This window comes from Rutilus rutilus (genome assembly GCF_951802725.1).
Source record: "Rutilus rutilus genome assembly, chromosome: 21".
Taxonomy (NCBI): domain Eukaryota; kingdom Metazoa; phylum Chordata; class Actinopteri; order Cypriniformes; family Leuciscidae; genus Rutilus; species Rutilus rutilus.
The window spans coordinates 24,899,352-24,915,829 of NC_140226.1; the positions used below are offsets into that span (position 1 = coordinate 24,899,352).

The window sequence follows — 16,478 nt, forward strand, 5'->3', positions numbered from 1 at the left end:
GAGTTTCATGACAAAACTTATTGTTTGAATTTCATAATAAAACTAGTGCAGTGCCCGTGCAAAATCAGTTAATAGTTAAGAGCATAATAGCCAATTTTAACATTGAGATCAGGCTATGTTTGACTTGTTGACTACTATCCACGACCGATAAAACAACGTTAAGCACAACAAAGGAGAACACATAATCAGCTAACTTGGTTGTTTCAATGATGAAAAGTAAGGATGGCTTACACTGGAAAAATGGGGATTTGCCGTCACGATCGGTAAGAGGAGAGTTAACCTCGTTTAAGCCTGCATAGCCTACATGAGCTATCCTGTTGAATAGGCAGGGCAACTATTTAACATAGCATATTCAACATCACATAGTTAGAGGCTAACTTCAGTGCGCATGACACAGTAATAACTTAGCCTTGAGACCAGGCTATGTAGGGTGAGCACCATCAAACAAACCAAATGTGGGATGATTATAAGTTTGTGTGGGACAATGTGGGACATTTTACCAACACTAAAACATAAACCACCCCTGTGTTTCTGCACCCTTCAGACTGATTATCTTTATAGATGGATTTTTTTGTTAGTTTTTTATAATTATTAGCCTATATAATGTCTAACTTAATTAAAACATTTGAATTCTGCCTTTCAGCTGATAAAAATTCCCTTCCAGAAAACACCATTAGCCTACATCACAACATGTCATTTAAATTCAACATCACTGAGCCCAAAGGCAGCAGGCATCATGCAGATAGTTCTGACCAAGTCCAATTAAAATCCAACAAAATAAACAATGAACAAATAAAATATAAAACAACATGAAATTAGATCATTGACAGTCTTATATATTAAGAATATATTAAACCAAAAACTTTCATATTTTTAGAAGGTATGTGAATTAAAACAACCACAGCAGGCAACAAGTTGATAAATTCTGTTAAATTAAATAGTTTAATTAAATGAATTATTAATGATTTAGTTATTTAACAATTAAGTTCATTTTAATTGACCAAATTATCCATTTGTTTTCTGACAGGAAACACATGGAACGAATCACCGGTCCACATTTTGATTGACAGCTGTCACAACCTACTATTGACCGTGTTTACTCCTTTCTTTTCAACCATTGGATAGGATTTTAAAAAAGGCTGTTGTGTTTGTACTTCTTACGAAGCGCTGTTAAATATAGGTGAAAAACTACACCGCAAAAAGAATAAATAAAATGCTTTCTTAAAAAGGCACGCATGCACGTTTTCTTAATATGAGTATTAAAAACCAATAGACCGATGAAAATGCAGGACATATTCTCAGTATGCGACGTGCGGGACAAGGGTTGAAAATGCTGTGTGCTACAACGCAAAGGTGGTCACCCTAAGGCTATGCTTGAGCAAACAGTTTGTGAATAGGCTACTACAAATGATGGCCGTGAAACAGACTGTGAACGCATTGAATAGGATATATTTAGTTGGTGAAAACCATAGGCTACTATTACACAGTAGCGATAACGTTAAGTGCACCAGAATAAAATATAATATTCAGAAGTAAACAGTGTAGCTGACTTACAGATTCAGTTAACATCCACAAATGAATAAGCGCGACGATTCAGGGAGGAGGCTACACAGTGAACTCTGAGAAAATGCTACTTAAGCTCCGCTGCTTTCTTCGACCCTCTCTGTCTCTGGTCCTGCGCTGTGCTCACTCAGTGTACAGTGTGAGAGGGGGAGTGGCCAGCTGTGCTCACTCAGTGTTAGTGTGAGAGGGGGAGTGGCCAGGGGCTAGAGCGGCAAAAGCCAATGTGTGCTTCTTTTACCGATATATTTACCGATATCTTTTGCATTTCTAATCCAAACAACGTCAAACTTGGCACTGCACTTACTCATGCCCGTAGCAAGACACCTGTCAAGTTTGAAATCCATCAGGCTAATGGTTCGAGAGATATGAGAATAACAGACACACAGACAGAAAGACGTTCCTGTAATTTATAGATAGATGGACAGAATCTGAAAGCTGAGAATCTGTAAATTGTTATTTATTGGATGGGCTGTGCTCTACAACAAATAATGTTTAGTGAAGTTTTGTTCACACAACAGCTAAAAACAGCACAGACTAAAAGATCAATTATTGGGATTTAGGAATCGATGGTTCATCAAAATGATAATCGATTAAAAATGAGAAATAATTTTCAACCTAGCCCTACTAAATGGTAATACAGTGGTACCTGGATTTAATCCATGATTGATTTAAAATAACTATTTAACTGAATAATTACCATATTCATGCATTTATGGTAGCCCAAACTATTTAAAAAAAATACAATGAAATTAGCATGATACATGTCCAAAATCTACACCTTACCTCGCATTTAGATAAACAAGGTGACATAATGGATGGCTCTCGTCTCTTTGTGAAGGTGGAATAACAAAGTTCTTTATGGCCCTCAGGATTTCTTTTCTAAAGATTTAAATGCAAAAAGAAAGGCATGAGAGTATCTAATAAAAAAATGCAAATATTTTTTGTGTAATGGCCACTAAATTTGGGCAAATGTCACAAACAATGCAAAAGTATTTGACTGCAGAATGTTGCGATTGACCTATCAAATTCAAGTTTTTCTGTCTAAATAATTATAAAACTAAAAATATAAAAAATGTGTGGAATCATTTTCCTTCAGAATGCAGATGACGTGTGTGTGTGTGTGTGTGTGTGTGTGTGTGTGTGTGTGTGTGTGTGTGTGTGTGTGTGTGTGTGTGTGTGTGTGTGTGTGTGTGTCTGTGAGTCAGTGAGGGAGAGAAAGAAAGAAGGGAGGGATCCGGCCCTCAGAGAGATGAGAGAAAAAACATGTTGTGCTGTCACTCCGCTGCTTCTGCTGCTCTTAAGGCTGCACTGCTCTATTGTGCGCCTCTGTGTCTCTCTTACACCCCCTCCCCATTTCTTGCTCTTTCCATGTCTGTCGCCCTCATTCATAATGGATTCCGTAGTGTTGAGGTTCAGCTGAGGATGGAACGCTTTGGCCCTGTGGGGACACAACGCTTTCACTGAGGGGAAAGAAGAGAGAAGCCTTTTGATTTAGACTGATGACGCAACTACACTCACGAAACACAGAAGCAAGTCAAGTCAAGTTTATCATTCTTCTCATTACATGCCAGTGTGAGAAAAAATAATGAATTTTTGTACCAAAAGAATAAGCTTTTCTTTTTTTTTTTTTATCAAGGGCCTCAAATCTTTGGACCCCATTGTACTTCCTCTAGCTCATACAAATACTGACATCAAATTATGACATGCACTCAGCATACTCATCCATTCACTGCATTGTTTTTCATAAATTTTTTAGAGACTTGTTCAGAAATCAAATTGTAGCCCAACCTGAAATGCTAATTCATCAAGCATTCTTTTGATTCATCATAGTGTACAGATAAAAGTGAATATAATTCTCTCAGGGTGCAGCCATGTTCACTTTACATCATTCGCAAGTATCAGAGTTTCCTTGTGAGATGATAAATTGAAATTCTAACATCAAGTGCAGGTCTGTTGCGCATTTCCATGTTCAAATATGGCATTGAAAATTCAGACTTTATGAGTTGAATGGCTATACTCAAACTACTATATATACAGTATAGCTTTAAATCAAAGCTTGTAATGTGTGTGGTTTGGTTTGGTTCATGGCTTATAACATTTTATTAAAGACTTTTTTCAAATCCCTATGGAACCAAGGCTGCTGAAAAGGTGAACAGGCACCGTTGCACTCTATACACTGTTTTTCAAAGTTGTAAAAAAGATTACTGGAGTATGTTTTACAAGAAAATACTGTTGTAGTCTTCACTACTTCAAAATGTCATGTTTGATTCAATGTGTTACTTGCTGTTTCTTTGTAATTATATGTGAAATTTACTAGAAATTTCTGATAGAAAATTGTTTAAAAGTAAATCCTACACCACATTTATTTGAGTATGGTAGACGGACGTTTTTCACAAGGTCACCAAATTTGTCCGACCACTCAAAATAGAAATCATTATTGTAGGCTAAGCATAGTGAATAGTACATATGTTCAGTAATGGAATTTTGTTGCATAGGGCACCTTATTTTACTCATAATTTGAAAACTGCCATCTTAAAAAACCATTAGAAATTCTGAGGGAACCCATGACTTAAATACTAATTCTCTTCCAGGTTTTCTTTTGGGTTAATGGTCTTTACCTCAGCGTCTGTTTATGCTGGTCCTAATTTACTGCAGCACTGCATACTCACTGCTGTCTTCAGTTTGCAATTCCACATTTAACTGATGGTCATTTGAACTTTTTGCCTCCAGTACACACACACACACACACACAGAGAGAGAGAGAGAGAGAGCTCAACAGCACCGCATATTGTGTCTCTGGTATCCACTGCAACACTAATGGGAGTTGTTTTTTTGTTTTGTTTTTTTGTCGCTTGTGCAGGGAGGCAACTAAAAAGTGTGCTCGACAAACTGAAACACTACCACACCATGGCACCGCTACTGCTGGAAGGAACAGAGCAGCGCCCAATCAGCTGGCTCCGCTCCAGGGTAAGAAAGAGCACTGTTTATATTGTTGCTCACCATTTTCCACATTTTTCCCTAAACCTCTAGAAAGTCATTTGCACTTCCATCATGATGTCTCGTTGCCAGTGTTTATTTATATTTTTATATGAGTTTTTGATTTGGAATAGCACTGACTTGCATACACTCTTTTTAAATGAATAATATATTGAGTCCAGTGCAAGTTCACTTCAGTTCGGAATGGTATAACATTAGACTACGGTACAAATTAGTTCACAATGTATGACTCCCATAGTCAGTATCATTATTGAGCCACAGCCTTTTAGCTCTAAAAGGGTCATTTGTGAAAATGAGTGAAAGGCCTGACTGCCAAACGGCACCAGAGGCACAAAGGCTGAGTGATGAGGTGATGAATCTTGAAAACTGTTTTGGAGTACATTAGATTAGATTAAGTGCCTGAAGCCGTGGCGACATTGTCGCAAAAAGTCACATGGTCTTCGTCATTAAGGCTTAATTGATTCCAGTCTCCGCACTGAGTTACTTGAGCTCCAGTGAATGTTACAGTCAAACGTCTTCAGTAGCTCAGAGCAATGTCTTTTTCTGGCACATGGCACTTAGAGTCCATTTCACTGCCTGTTTCGGAGGCTTAGGCATCGAAAACTCGACACCCAGAGCTTTTCATAACTGTCTGAGATGCTGGGAATGTCTTTAATGCATTGTTGGGAAAAAGTTTTGTATGTCATGAAAATGCAGTGCTAGCGAATGGTTGGCTTTGCTTTGCTTTCCGATGTGATTGCTATTAAACATTTGCAGGTGGAGATTGAGGTTATGGTGAGGGTAGCGTATTTCAGGGAGGAAATTCCACTCAGAATAAAGGACCTGTCGGTCTGCACCACGAGTGGCCCGACTGATGGCCCAAAGCCAAATCAGTCCAGCTGGAGTAATGGAGGAAGATTTGCTCTCTCAGCTGTTTAGTAAGAAAAAAAGAGTTATTCAGAAATAGTTCAGGAGTACACACATGCATGATTCTGTTTTGCAATTTGAAAAAAATAAAAATAATAATAATGTGCACAGAAAACAAGAATTATCATGGTACTTTTTTGGACATAAACACACACAAAACAGCAAGATAATACCATAAATTACAACGGTGCAATTATACATTAGGTTGCGAAAAACAAATATATTGTATCATATAGGCTAGGAAAAGCCATATATAAAATTCACAATAAAATCGGAGAACATTTACAGCATAGAGGTCCACCCCGATTCACCAAGATACACTCACTTGAACGTTTCTGGCAACACTGCTGGCTTGTTTAATATATCATAATTTAATTGGTTTATGTTTAAATTATATTTGTGCGTACAACTCAGTTCACATTCCTCATGTCTTTGGGTGAGTCGAGTGAATGAAGATGCAGTAGCTATACATGAACACACAAGCTTTGGCCTTGTGCAGTGCTTGACACATTATTATGTGCAAAATGACATTTGGAGGGCTTCGTTTTGGCTCTATGGCTCTGTCTGGCGCGCTGGATAAAAACCTGAGGTCATTTAAAGGTGTGAAGGCTATGTGTGTGTTTCAATTGGGAAGCTGCAGGGTTTAGAGTAAATTGGTTGAAACAGGAAACCAGGACATGAAGTGATTGTTTTGTTTTTCATTTATTTAGACACCTCCTGCTTCACTGCGCATCCTAATCCTAGCAGAAGGACAACAGCTGATTTTATCTGTGGAGAAGAACCAGTAAGTCTCCCTCGCAACACTCCTGACTCTTAAATCGCCACACACATGATCAGACACACAGTGTTTTTTACAAAACCACATGCTCAACCGAAAAAGTAACTTAAGCTATCATTAGGCAGCTATCAAATGGCTTCAGAAGACTGAATATATAGCGCACAAGCTTAAATAGCTGGGTTTATTTCAGCATTATTGACCAACACGCACAAAGTAACGCCACCATGATGTAACACTTTCTTATTTAATATTTTATATATTTTATATCGCAATACATTTTGCAAAAAAATGTTGGGCTAAAACAGTTAATGGCTAATGCAGTAAGAGGCACTCAAGCAGCTTGAAACTCTACAGCTTGAAGCATTAAGCAGCTGAAACCTTAAAAAGCTCTATAAATGTCTATTTTTCCCCCTCTCTCCTCTGTCTTTTATTTTACCAAGGTTGTACACTTTTTACAATTGAACTGAAAACTCACTTAAATTCCTGAATTTCAAATGTAAATCTGAACTGAAGTAGAAAACTGGATATAGAATTATGTTTGGCATTGATATGTTCTTGAATGGATCTGAGAGCGTATCTGAGTTAGCCCACATGCAAATGAATTATATGTACATATTGTCATATGAAGTAAAAACATATGGATGTATATGGAATTAAAATTAAAATGTATGTTTCATTTTTATATATTTACATATATCTAATCCTTGGCAGCAAAAATGTTTATGTATGTATACATAAATATATTTTTGTCATGTATATCATGTATGTAATTATGTTGTCTTTGTATAAACGTGTTTAATATGCAAATTACACATTGTATATTTACATATGTTTTAAAAAAAACATGAATGTTAAAAGTAACACATATGGGGCCATAATAGATAGACAGGCAGACAGAAAGAACCAACGAGCCAACAAAGAAACTCCAGGGACGTCTGATACAGGCTGACCTTCTCTGTGCATTAAGCTGAGTTCAACTCTTTCCCATGCACAGCAAAAACACACAACAAATAACATCACTCATTCAGATATTTAAAAGCACAACCTAGAGGAAAGACACTCATAAAGCTTTGTGTGCCCATCATCACAGCAATCACAACCATCAAGACACCACTATACAAACATATTTGGATGATTTTTGAAATCCGATGCAATTCCACAGTGTTTTATATGAGCCTTTTTTTACAAAGAAGTGTTAGTTCTTGAAAGCTTTCTTACACATGCAAAGCTATTCACTGCATATTAATGGCAGATGAACAAGTGGCAACACCGCAACGAATAAAACAGCCTGTGTGGATCTTTTCAAGCCACAGTAAAATTAAAGATCTCATTTATTCACTCGAGTGCATTTGATAAAAGAGCTTTGATAGTTCCCATCTTTCTCTGAATTTTGTCTAACCTCATCCTGAACTCATTTCTGATTCATTCATTTCATAATCATTGTTGTTTTACCCTATGGATTTGTCCTCCCTGTATTCTCTAAGCACATATCAGCAATACAACACAGTCTAAACAACAGCCTTGAACTCGGTTTAACTCACAACGAACAGGAAAGCAATGTTGACTTTGATTGCTCATCCAAAGGATTTCCAAAATAAATGGCTTAGGACTGTGTGCGGTGGCGATTGAGGCTTCAGAGCTTGACTGTCAGAGACTCTGAGATTTGAAGTGAACACTATAACGCTAAAGGACTCTAATCAGCCGCTGCCCAGTGAAGTTGTAGCTTTGCTCCACTTAATTTGCTGAATTTTCTTAAGGGCCACGTTCCTCTCAAGACTGAGTGAAAACACTTACCATAAATTAGGAAAAAGCCAGTCACAGTGAGAGCATGTGTACAGTGTTTTAGGCTTCTTAAAGCCACATAATTTTGCATTGTTGTGAAGTTAACTTGAAATAGCTTGCCAACCTACAAGCTACTCATGTCCACTGGCACGGAGCGAGTGGAGCGGAGCAAGCGTTTTCAAATAATTCCTATGGAAGTTGAGCTTCACGCTCACGCAGTGCATTGTGGGATTGACAGCGGACCGGAGAATGCGTTGAGAGCGTCAAAAGGTTGGGCAGTTCTTTACGACTTTATGAAAATATCAAGCGAAAAATGTGGTCGGCAGCCAATTGCTGTGAGGTTCGGGATGTGACGTCTGTCTTTAGAGTTTAAAAATATGCAGATTGTGCCGGTGTTATTGCTGGATTTAGTACGTAAATTGTTTTGTTTACGAATTAGAGGCTTTGCTCTACACATTTTGTTATATGTTAAATATTTTATTTTGGATGTGTTTGGAAAAGTTTATAAAATTGAAAGGATATCTTTGCTTGGTGCATTTGGAAACAAACCTTGTCTATTTCTAAATGTAATCGCGTGCATCGCTGATGATTATACTGTCTGTGTATTGAAAAAAACTTGGATTAAACACACTCACAAAAGACACACCCCAAAGCGGAGGCGTTATACTGTAGCGTTACCAGCGGCACTGAGCGGAGTTTTGCCGCTGTATTGGACACACATCGTAACCCCTATAACGGAAATTGGAAATAGGTTTCCATTAAAGTCAATGTGTGTATTTTCACTGACTGCGGAACGGCTGTGTTCCGACTCTGGCGATCCGCAGCCCTCCGGAGCAGATACAATCTAGTGGCTCAAATCTCGCGTTTGCCGAGGTAGTGCGTAGATTATGGGTCTACGTATCTCCAATAAGAATCTAGTGGCTCATCTCGCGCTTGCCGAGGCAACGTGTAGATAATGGGTCCGCAATGTATATGCAGGGAACTGAGCAGACGGGAATTCCCTTTCTCGCTTTCTCTTATGACTGTGTGCAAACTAGGCTAGTGTTTGCATACTATTATTTAGGCTATGGTTCTTTTTGTGTGAGATTATAATATGAATATTCAGCCTGTCATTCAGACCATGTATTGTCTGCTTGTTTCTGGCTGCATTTAATTTTGACTAAATTAAATGTTAAATACTCTTCTAATTTGAAGTCTATATTAATACACTATATTCAGCCTTTCACCTAGGCCATTTCTACTTGTCTGGTTGATATTTGGCTGCATTTAATTTTTGAGAAAATTAAATATGTACTCATCTTATCTCTGAGGACTTAGATGTCTGTATCATTATACTATTCAGCTTTTCATCCAGATTGTGTTTACTTTTCTGGTTGATATTTGGCTGTATTTGATTTTTGAAAAAATTAAATATACACTCATCTGATCTTTGAGGAGTCATTTAATTCTGAGGAAATAAATGGTGAATTCCTGGGGGGAAATGGATAACACCTCATTATATGGTGCCCATCTCTCTTCTGTGTCCTCCAGCGAGTTCTAGTCTCAGTGTCTGACTTGCAGAAGGAGGGTTTAAGAGGGGTCAGTTCGGTTGTTTCCTGCTGGTCATCTGTTTCAGGACGCTGGATTGTCTTCTCAAGCTATACTAGAGACAAGTCTTGAGAGGCTGGTGCCTTTAGTAGTCTCAGCTGTAGTCGTCTTGGGATAAGAATGATCTGAGGACAGTCGTTATCTCGAAGAAGGCTTCGACTAAGAAGGAGTCCTGACGCTGAGGCCGTCAGACTTCTGAGGGCAGCACCCTCTGGGAAGAAACGGTTTCCACCTCATCAAAATACGGTGCATGTTTCTCCTTGACGCCCTCTGGGAAGCGACTCTCTGAGGAGGGTCGCAGCGCTGCCAGTTCGGTTGTTCCCTGCCGGTTCGCCCGCTTCAGGGCACCGAGATATCAGCGTTCCCGAACGATCCTCCTCCGAGGGTCGTAGAACAGTCAGTTCGGTTGTTCCCTGCCAGTTCGCCGTTACAGGGCACCAAAGTGGCTGTTCGACCAATATCAGAGGCCAGTCTCGAGAGGCTGGTTCCTTTAGTAGTCTCAGCCTAGTCGCCTTGGGATAAGACAGTTCTGAGGACAGTCGTTGTCTCGAAAAAGGCTTTGACTAAGAAGAAGTCCTGACGCTGAGGCCTTCAGACTTCTGAGGGCAGTCACCCTCCGGGGAGAAACGGGTTTCCACCTCATCAAAATACGGTGCATGTTTCTCCTCAGCGCCCTCTGGGAAGCGACTCTCTGAGGAGGGTCGCAGTGCTGCCAGTTCGGTTGTTCCCTGCCAGTTCGCCACTTCAGGGCACCGAGGTGCCTGCATTTCCCAACGATCCTCCAAGGAGGGTCGTAGAACAGTCAGTTCGGTTGTTCCCTGCCGTTTCACCGTTACAGGGCACTGAAGTGGCTGTTTGACCAATACCAGAGGCCAGTCTCTTTCTTGGCACATAAATCGGCTAGAAATGATGGCGGTGTTTCGAGCTCTCAAACACGTCCTCCCAGACCTGAAGGGAGTAAATATATTTGTTATATTTAACAAATAATTTTTAAAACTCACTCTGGGATCTATGATCCCATCCCCCGAACAAGGGCAAGAAGGGTCTTGGTTCCATGACTACGGTCAGATAAGTTGATTTTTGAAAACGTGGTCACGTGGAAAAAGCAGAGGCCATAGAAAAGACCCACAGCCCTTAAAACAGACTTTCCTGCATCAATTTATGGACGAATTGATCTATAAATGAACATGCACCCCAGGACACTTTGTGAATGATTTACTGTCTCGTGTACTATTATGTCTTTGATACTACAGTATGTATTTTATGATACAACCAACGGTCAATGTAACCCCACCTGTATCGTGTCTCCTATCTAATTAATCCTCATTTAATGAGTTACACTTTAGTGTACATCACCTTCTCTTAGAATGCAGTGTGTGTTTGTTATATCTATCTGAGTATAAATGGACACAAACGGTAAGGCCTATGTCTAACCCCACTTGAGACAGAGTCATAAATCCTCCCAACAGAGAGATTTCCCGCTTGGAAATTCCCCCTTTCTTATTGGTTGAGCCAACCCTGAAAGGTGGGAACTTTCTCAGGCTTTAAATGGTCTCTACACAAGCCCTTCCGTCTCTTGGCCTTCTCGGTACGTTCGCAAAGCTGTCCTGCGTGGCCACACTAGGCCCAAGGGCAGCAGTTCTTGGCACACAACCAGCCAGAGAGAGGACTCTCTCAACCAGAACAGAATTAAAGGACAACATCAGGAGTGTGGCACAATGTCTTCATTCAATGCAGAAGAAGTCCATCGCAACTCCAACCATCAACTCTTCCGACTTCCTCCCTTCTCCTGTTTGCTCTGCGTGTCCTCTCCCCGTCCGTAGTGCATAATCCGAGGGTAGCGGATCTGCACTTCCTGCCTGAAGACGAAGGCAGGGGCGCAGCCGACTCCCCCGGGGAGGTAAAAGGACAGGACCATCCTGGTGGTGGTGGGGTGGGTGGAGGTTATTGTTTGCGTCAGCATCTACGAACTCAACCATGTGTAAGTACCCATCTTTTATACAGCAAGTATAATATGATTGGATAGATGTGAAGGTAATAAGTGACGTAGTAATTGAGTCTTCCTGGCAGAACTTATGCTAAAGCTTTAATTTCTTAGAATTGATAAACAATTAACACTGAGGGCCCTATTTTAACGATCTGAAACGCAAGTATCAAGCGCGAAACGCAAGTAACTTTGTGGGCGGGTCTTGGGCGCTGTTGCTATTATACCAGCGGGATAAATGACTCTTGCGCCCGACGCAAATCTAAAGTAGGTTCATTATTCATAGGTGTGGTTTGGGCGTAACGTGAAATAAACCAATCAGAGCGACATCTCACATTCCCTTTAAGAGCAGGCACGCTTGTTCTATAGCGGATTGATATTATAACGGCGGATTTGCCAGCCGCGTGCCAGGAGTGGTTCACAGCCGAGGAGACCGACGTTCTCGTCAGGGCCGTAAAACACAGAGAAGTGACATTGGGGATGGGAGAAACCCACCCAAATTAGCTTCGGTTAAACAGGTGTATAATAATTTGGGTAAATGTGTAAGCTAGATTTATGCCTATTTTTTCACATCTTCATGGACACAACAATGATTTCCCTCATGTGTTAATATTTTTCCTTGTAATAATGTATGGTTTTCTAAAAATGAGAACTGCTGCGTCTGTGTGTAGATGAGATAAGCAAAGTGTATGCGCGTTGTGCACACGCTACATTGGTTATGGCCATATGAATAACGTGCCACTGACTTTAGACTATTTTTTTCCTGGTCAGTGGTGGAATTGTTTTCTAAACCTGCAAAATATGTTTGCGCCGGAACACGCCTCTTTGCACTGAACCGCCCCCGGGAGCGCAAATGCATTTGCTAGTTTACCGACGTGCGTCTGTGGAGGGAAAAGTCCGCTGTGCGCGGGTGCAAAATAGGAATGATACATGCGTCGGTGTACAAAGTCAATTGCGCTGGGTGCAAGAATGGGCCCTGAGTGTTCACGGGACGAACAGGTGGATTGATTGTAATATTAATTTTACTACATTAAGTTAATTCTATTAACTGATCCAATTATTCATAATAAATCATAACAAGTTATGATTGATTATTAATATTTCTTTAGAGCTAATTTGCTACACTGTATATGCTGAAAGGATGAATTCATTTTTGGAGCCGGTTCATTGAAATGCACCATCCGAAACAGACTAATTCGCCAAAATTAATTGGATTTCCCAATGGTACTTGAGAGAGAGACCTCTGTTTGATTATTGTCACTGCTCGCTCGGTTGTTAGGCTGCATGAGCAATATGTGGCATGAAAAACAACAATGTAGTGCTGGTAAAATAGCTTGTTACTGAAAACCGCACTGTTTTGATGAGCTGTACTGTCACGCTACTGAAAAAAATTAGCTTGTAGCATCCCTACATTTAGTTACCTGTCAGTCACTTTTTTCATTTGTTGTTTTTCTCGAAGTGTTCTTCCTCTTTTAGACTGTAAATCTTGATAATGGCATTAGAGTCAACATCCCAGACACTGAACTGATCAAACTCCACAGGACTTTGTATGAAGGAAGATTGTAGGAAGATTTAGAGCTTATTCTGGTTGACACAAACAGCTGTTACTGAGGAAGAGAAGAAGCGTGTGCCATTCAAAGGCTTCCTTTTATTCATCCAAACAGGAAGGAGCATAGCCAAGCACACAAAACATGTCATTACTGTGGCGACTGCAAACATGACCATAGAAACTTGGACTCAGTGTCCATGAATGGACAGGGAAGAGGGTTGTTGTTTGTTTGAGAATGGCATCATTGACTCTCTGCTCTGATGTCAGGCTGAAGCAAAACTAACGAACTGAGGACAATTAGAGTGGCCCTGTGATTCGGGAGGGAAGGTGAGGATAATGAGGAAGGAGTCCTTCAACAACTGAAACAATACACACACCTGGCCTGTTGCATAAATTGTTTAGACTATAGTCTTACAACAAGTAAATCATCTAATTTTTTTCTTTAAGACGGGTCATAACGAGTCATTTACTTAAAAAGGTAGATTGGTCCTATTTGAATCTGAAAAGTAAGACTGATTAGCCCTAACTAATTGATTATTGGTTCTTAAGACAACTTAGCAGCTATGTTTTTGGCCCCTGTAGTGACCTTTAAAAATGAGGCCACAATGACAAATTAGAAATATCGTTTTTCTAAAGCAAGTGCCTGAAAAACTGATAAGATACAGCCTCCCCCTTACTTTTGCATGTTATATTAAAGGTAAATAAATAGTAATGCAATTTAATAGTAATAAAAAGTAAATGATAAAAACATTCATCCACTGAGATCTGCGATCTGAATATTCTAAGTTATATAAGGTATTGTGTATTGTTAGGTAATGCTAGATATATGATATACTGTATCTCATCATATTTTAGATGTGATAACAGGTCACAGATGATGATCAATTTTGTCTGACAGATATAGTTGGCAATACAGCAAACCCTGGTGGAGGGAAAAAACAATACTATCAGATGAATTTACTTTTTATTTGACATGTTATCATAAATGCAATATATACAGTGTGTATATATATATATATATATATATATATATAATTATATATAATTAAGAAATGTTATTATTATCCAATTTTCTTTGCTTGTTTTTTTTTTTTTTTTTTTTTTTTTAATACATTGTATGCAAAGAGAACTGGCCATTTTTGTTATTATCAATAATGTTAATGTTATTAGTTATTATATTTCTTTGCACATTTTTACACTGTTCTGAAATAAGCACAAGGAAATATACTCTTTGGCTGATCTGTGCTGGCTGAATTGGTGTCTGTAAAAGGTGAAGGTGTGAGGTAGTATACTGTAGAACATAAACTGCTGCTGTTATTAAACATTCCACACAATTTGTATTGTTGTGGAGGTTGTCTTTCACCTTGAATGTTTGTTTCTTTATGGAATATGTAAACTATATTCAAGGATAGAAAGACTGAGAGAGAGCAAACAATGAAAGGGAGAAAGAGGAGTATATAATGCCACGTTCAATTATGGATTCACTTGTGGACTCGCTTGTAAACTTTCCATCTGTTACAAATTACTCCTCTCAGGGGCTTCAATTATTTCTTCTGTCTTCAAACTGAAATTAATGACATGGTGTGTAGTGTAATCAGGGGTTGTGGAGTGCATGAATGTGGGAGAGAGAGAGAACATAATAAGAGCAAGTCGTTTGACAAAGCTTTTAATGACAGTGTATGACAGGACAACACACCATTTTTTAGAAGCATGTGAAAACAGCTCATATTTTTATTATACTGAAATTAAGTTGTCAAACAAACAAAAGAAACAAGCTTTTTATCTTATACATAAAGCAAGAACCACTATTATTATTGCTCATAATTATTGCTCATGGAATTGAACACATCCCTAACCTTACTATTAAACTTTGGCACATAATTGTCCCAAACCTGTTGTATTAAGAACATAAATGATGACTTGGCTCTTGTAGTTTATTGAGCAGATATGTAGCCTTGTCAGGTGGACATTAAAATGGGTGAAAATTAGCAACCACCTGCAGAAAACAACCAGGTACCACCGATAACACAGAGCACATTACAACTACCATCTGCTTTAAGAGCACCCTAAAACCTGCATAGAGTGTGCTAAAAATCACTTAAAACGCTTTAGCAGCCACATAGCAAAACCATGGCAACCACACCAGTAGCAACATCCCTGAAAACCACATAGAACAACTAAGTAATGCCCTAACAACCAACCAGAACACCCTAACAGCTGCTTAGAAACACCCTAGCAACCACCTAGCATTGTTAAAAGTCACATAGAAAATCTTAACACTCACATACAGCAGCAACACCATGGCAACCACCTAGAACACCATAGTAACCTAGCAATGCCCAAACAACCAACCAACCAGGACACCCTAAATAATAGCATAGCAACACCCTGGAAACCACCCAGAACACCCTAACAACATCCTAGCAGTGTACTAAAAAGTCACATAGAGCAGCTGTGCAATCACATACAGTAGAAACACTCAGGCAATTACCTAGAACACCATAGTAATGACATAGCAATGCCCTAACAATCAGAACACCCTAGCAACTGCATAGCAACACTCTGGCAACCACCTAGCAATTCACTAAAAGTTACACAGAGAGTTGAGGAGAGATTCCCTGATACAACTCTAAAGCGCTTTGGGTGTACAGTAGTACAAAGCGCTATATAAATGCTTCACTCACTCACTCACTCACTCACTCACTCACTCACTCACTCACTCACTCACTCACTCACTCATTCACTCACTCATTCATTCATTCATTGAAGACCTTAGCAGTCACATACAGTTGCAACCACCTAGCAATTCCCTAACACCAAACCAGAACACCCTTGCAACTCCATAGCTACACTGGCAACTACCCGGAACACACTAGTAACCACATAGCAGTGTACTAAAAGTCAGATAGGACACCTTAGCAGTCACACACAGTGGCAACACCCTGGAAATCACCTAAAACACACTACTAACCACCTAGCAACACCCTGGCAAGAACACCCAGAACACCCTACCCAACCACCTAACAACCAACCAGAACATCTGAGCAAACACCATGACAACCAACCACAACACCTTGGGATCATGCCAATGATCCAGAATCCCTCTTCTGCCCTGGAAACTCCCTAATTACTTGCATGTTTGTTTATTTGTTTGTTTGTTTGTTTTGTTTTGTTTTGTTTTGTTTTCATGAATAAATATTATTAACATAATTTACCTGCAAGACATGTTAGACAAAAACAGCCTGAACTCTGTCGATTTTGACCTCTGTGAAGTGGGTCAGCTGTCAGGGACGCAGAATCATAAGCAGAAAGAGCGATGAGGAGAAGCTTAC

At 39.5% G+C, this 16,478-nt stretch overlaps 1 protein-coding gene across 1 annotated transcript in view; it reads left to right on the forward strand.

Moving 5' to 3' along the window:
- The window catches only part of adam12b (ADAM metallopeptidase domain 12b), a 90,665-nt gene that overhangs the window by 11,796 nt on the left and 62,391 nt on the right, over window positions 1–16,478 (forward strand). Inside the window, 2 exon segments of the mRNA XM_084394329.1 lie at window positions 4,424–4,530; window positions 6,177–6,250. Of these exon segments, the coding sequence (XP_084250455.1) occupies window positions 4,424–4,530; window positions 6,177–6,250 (181 nt within the window).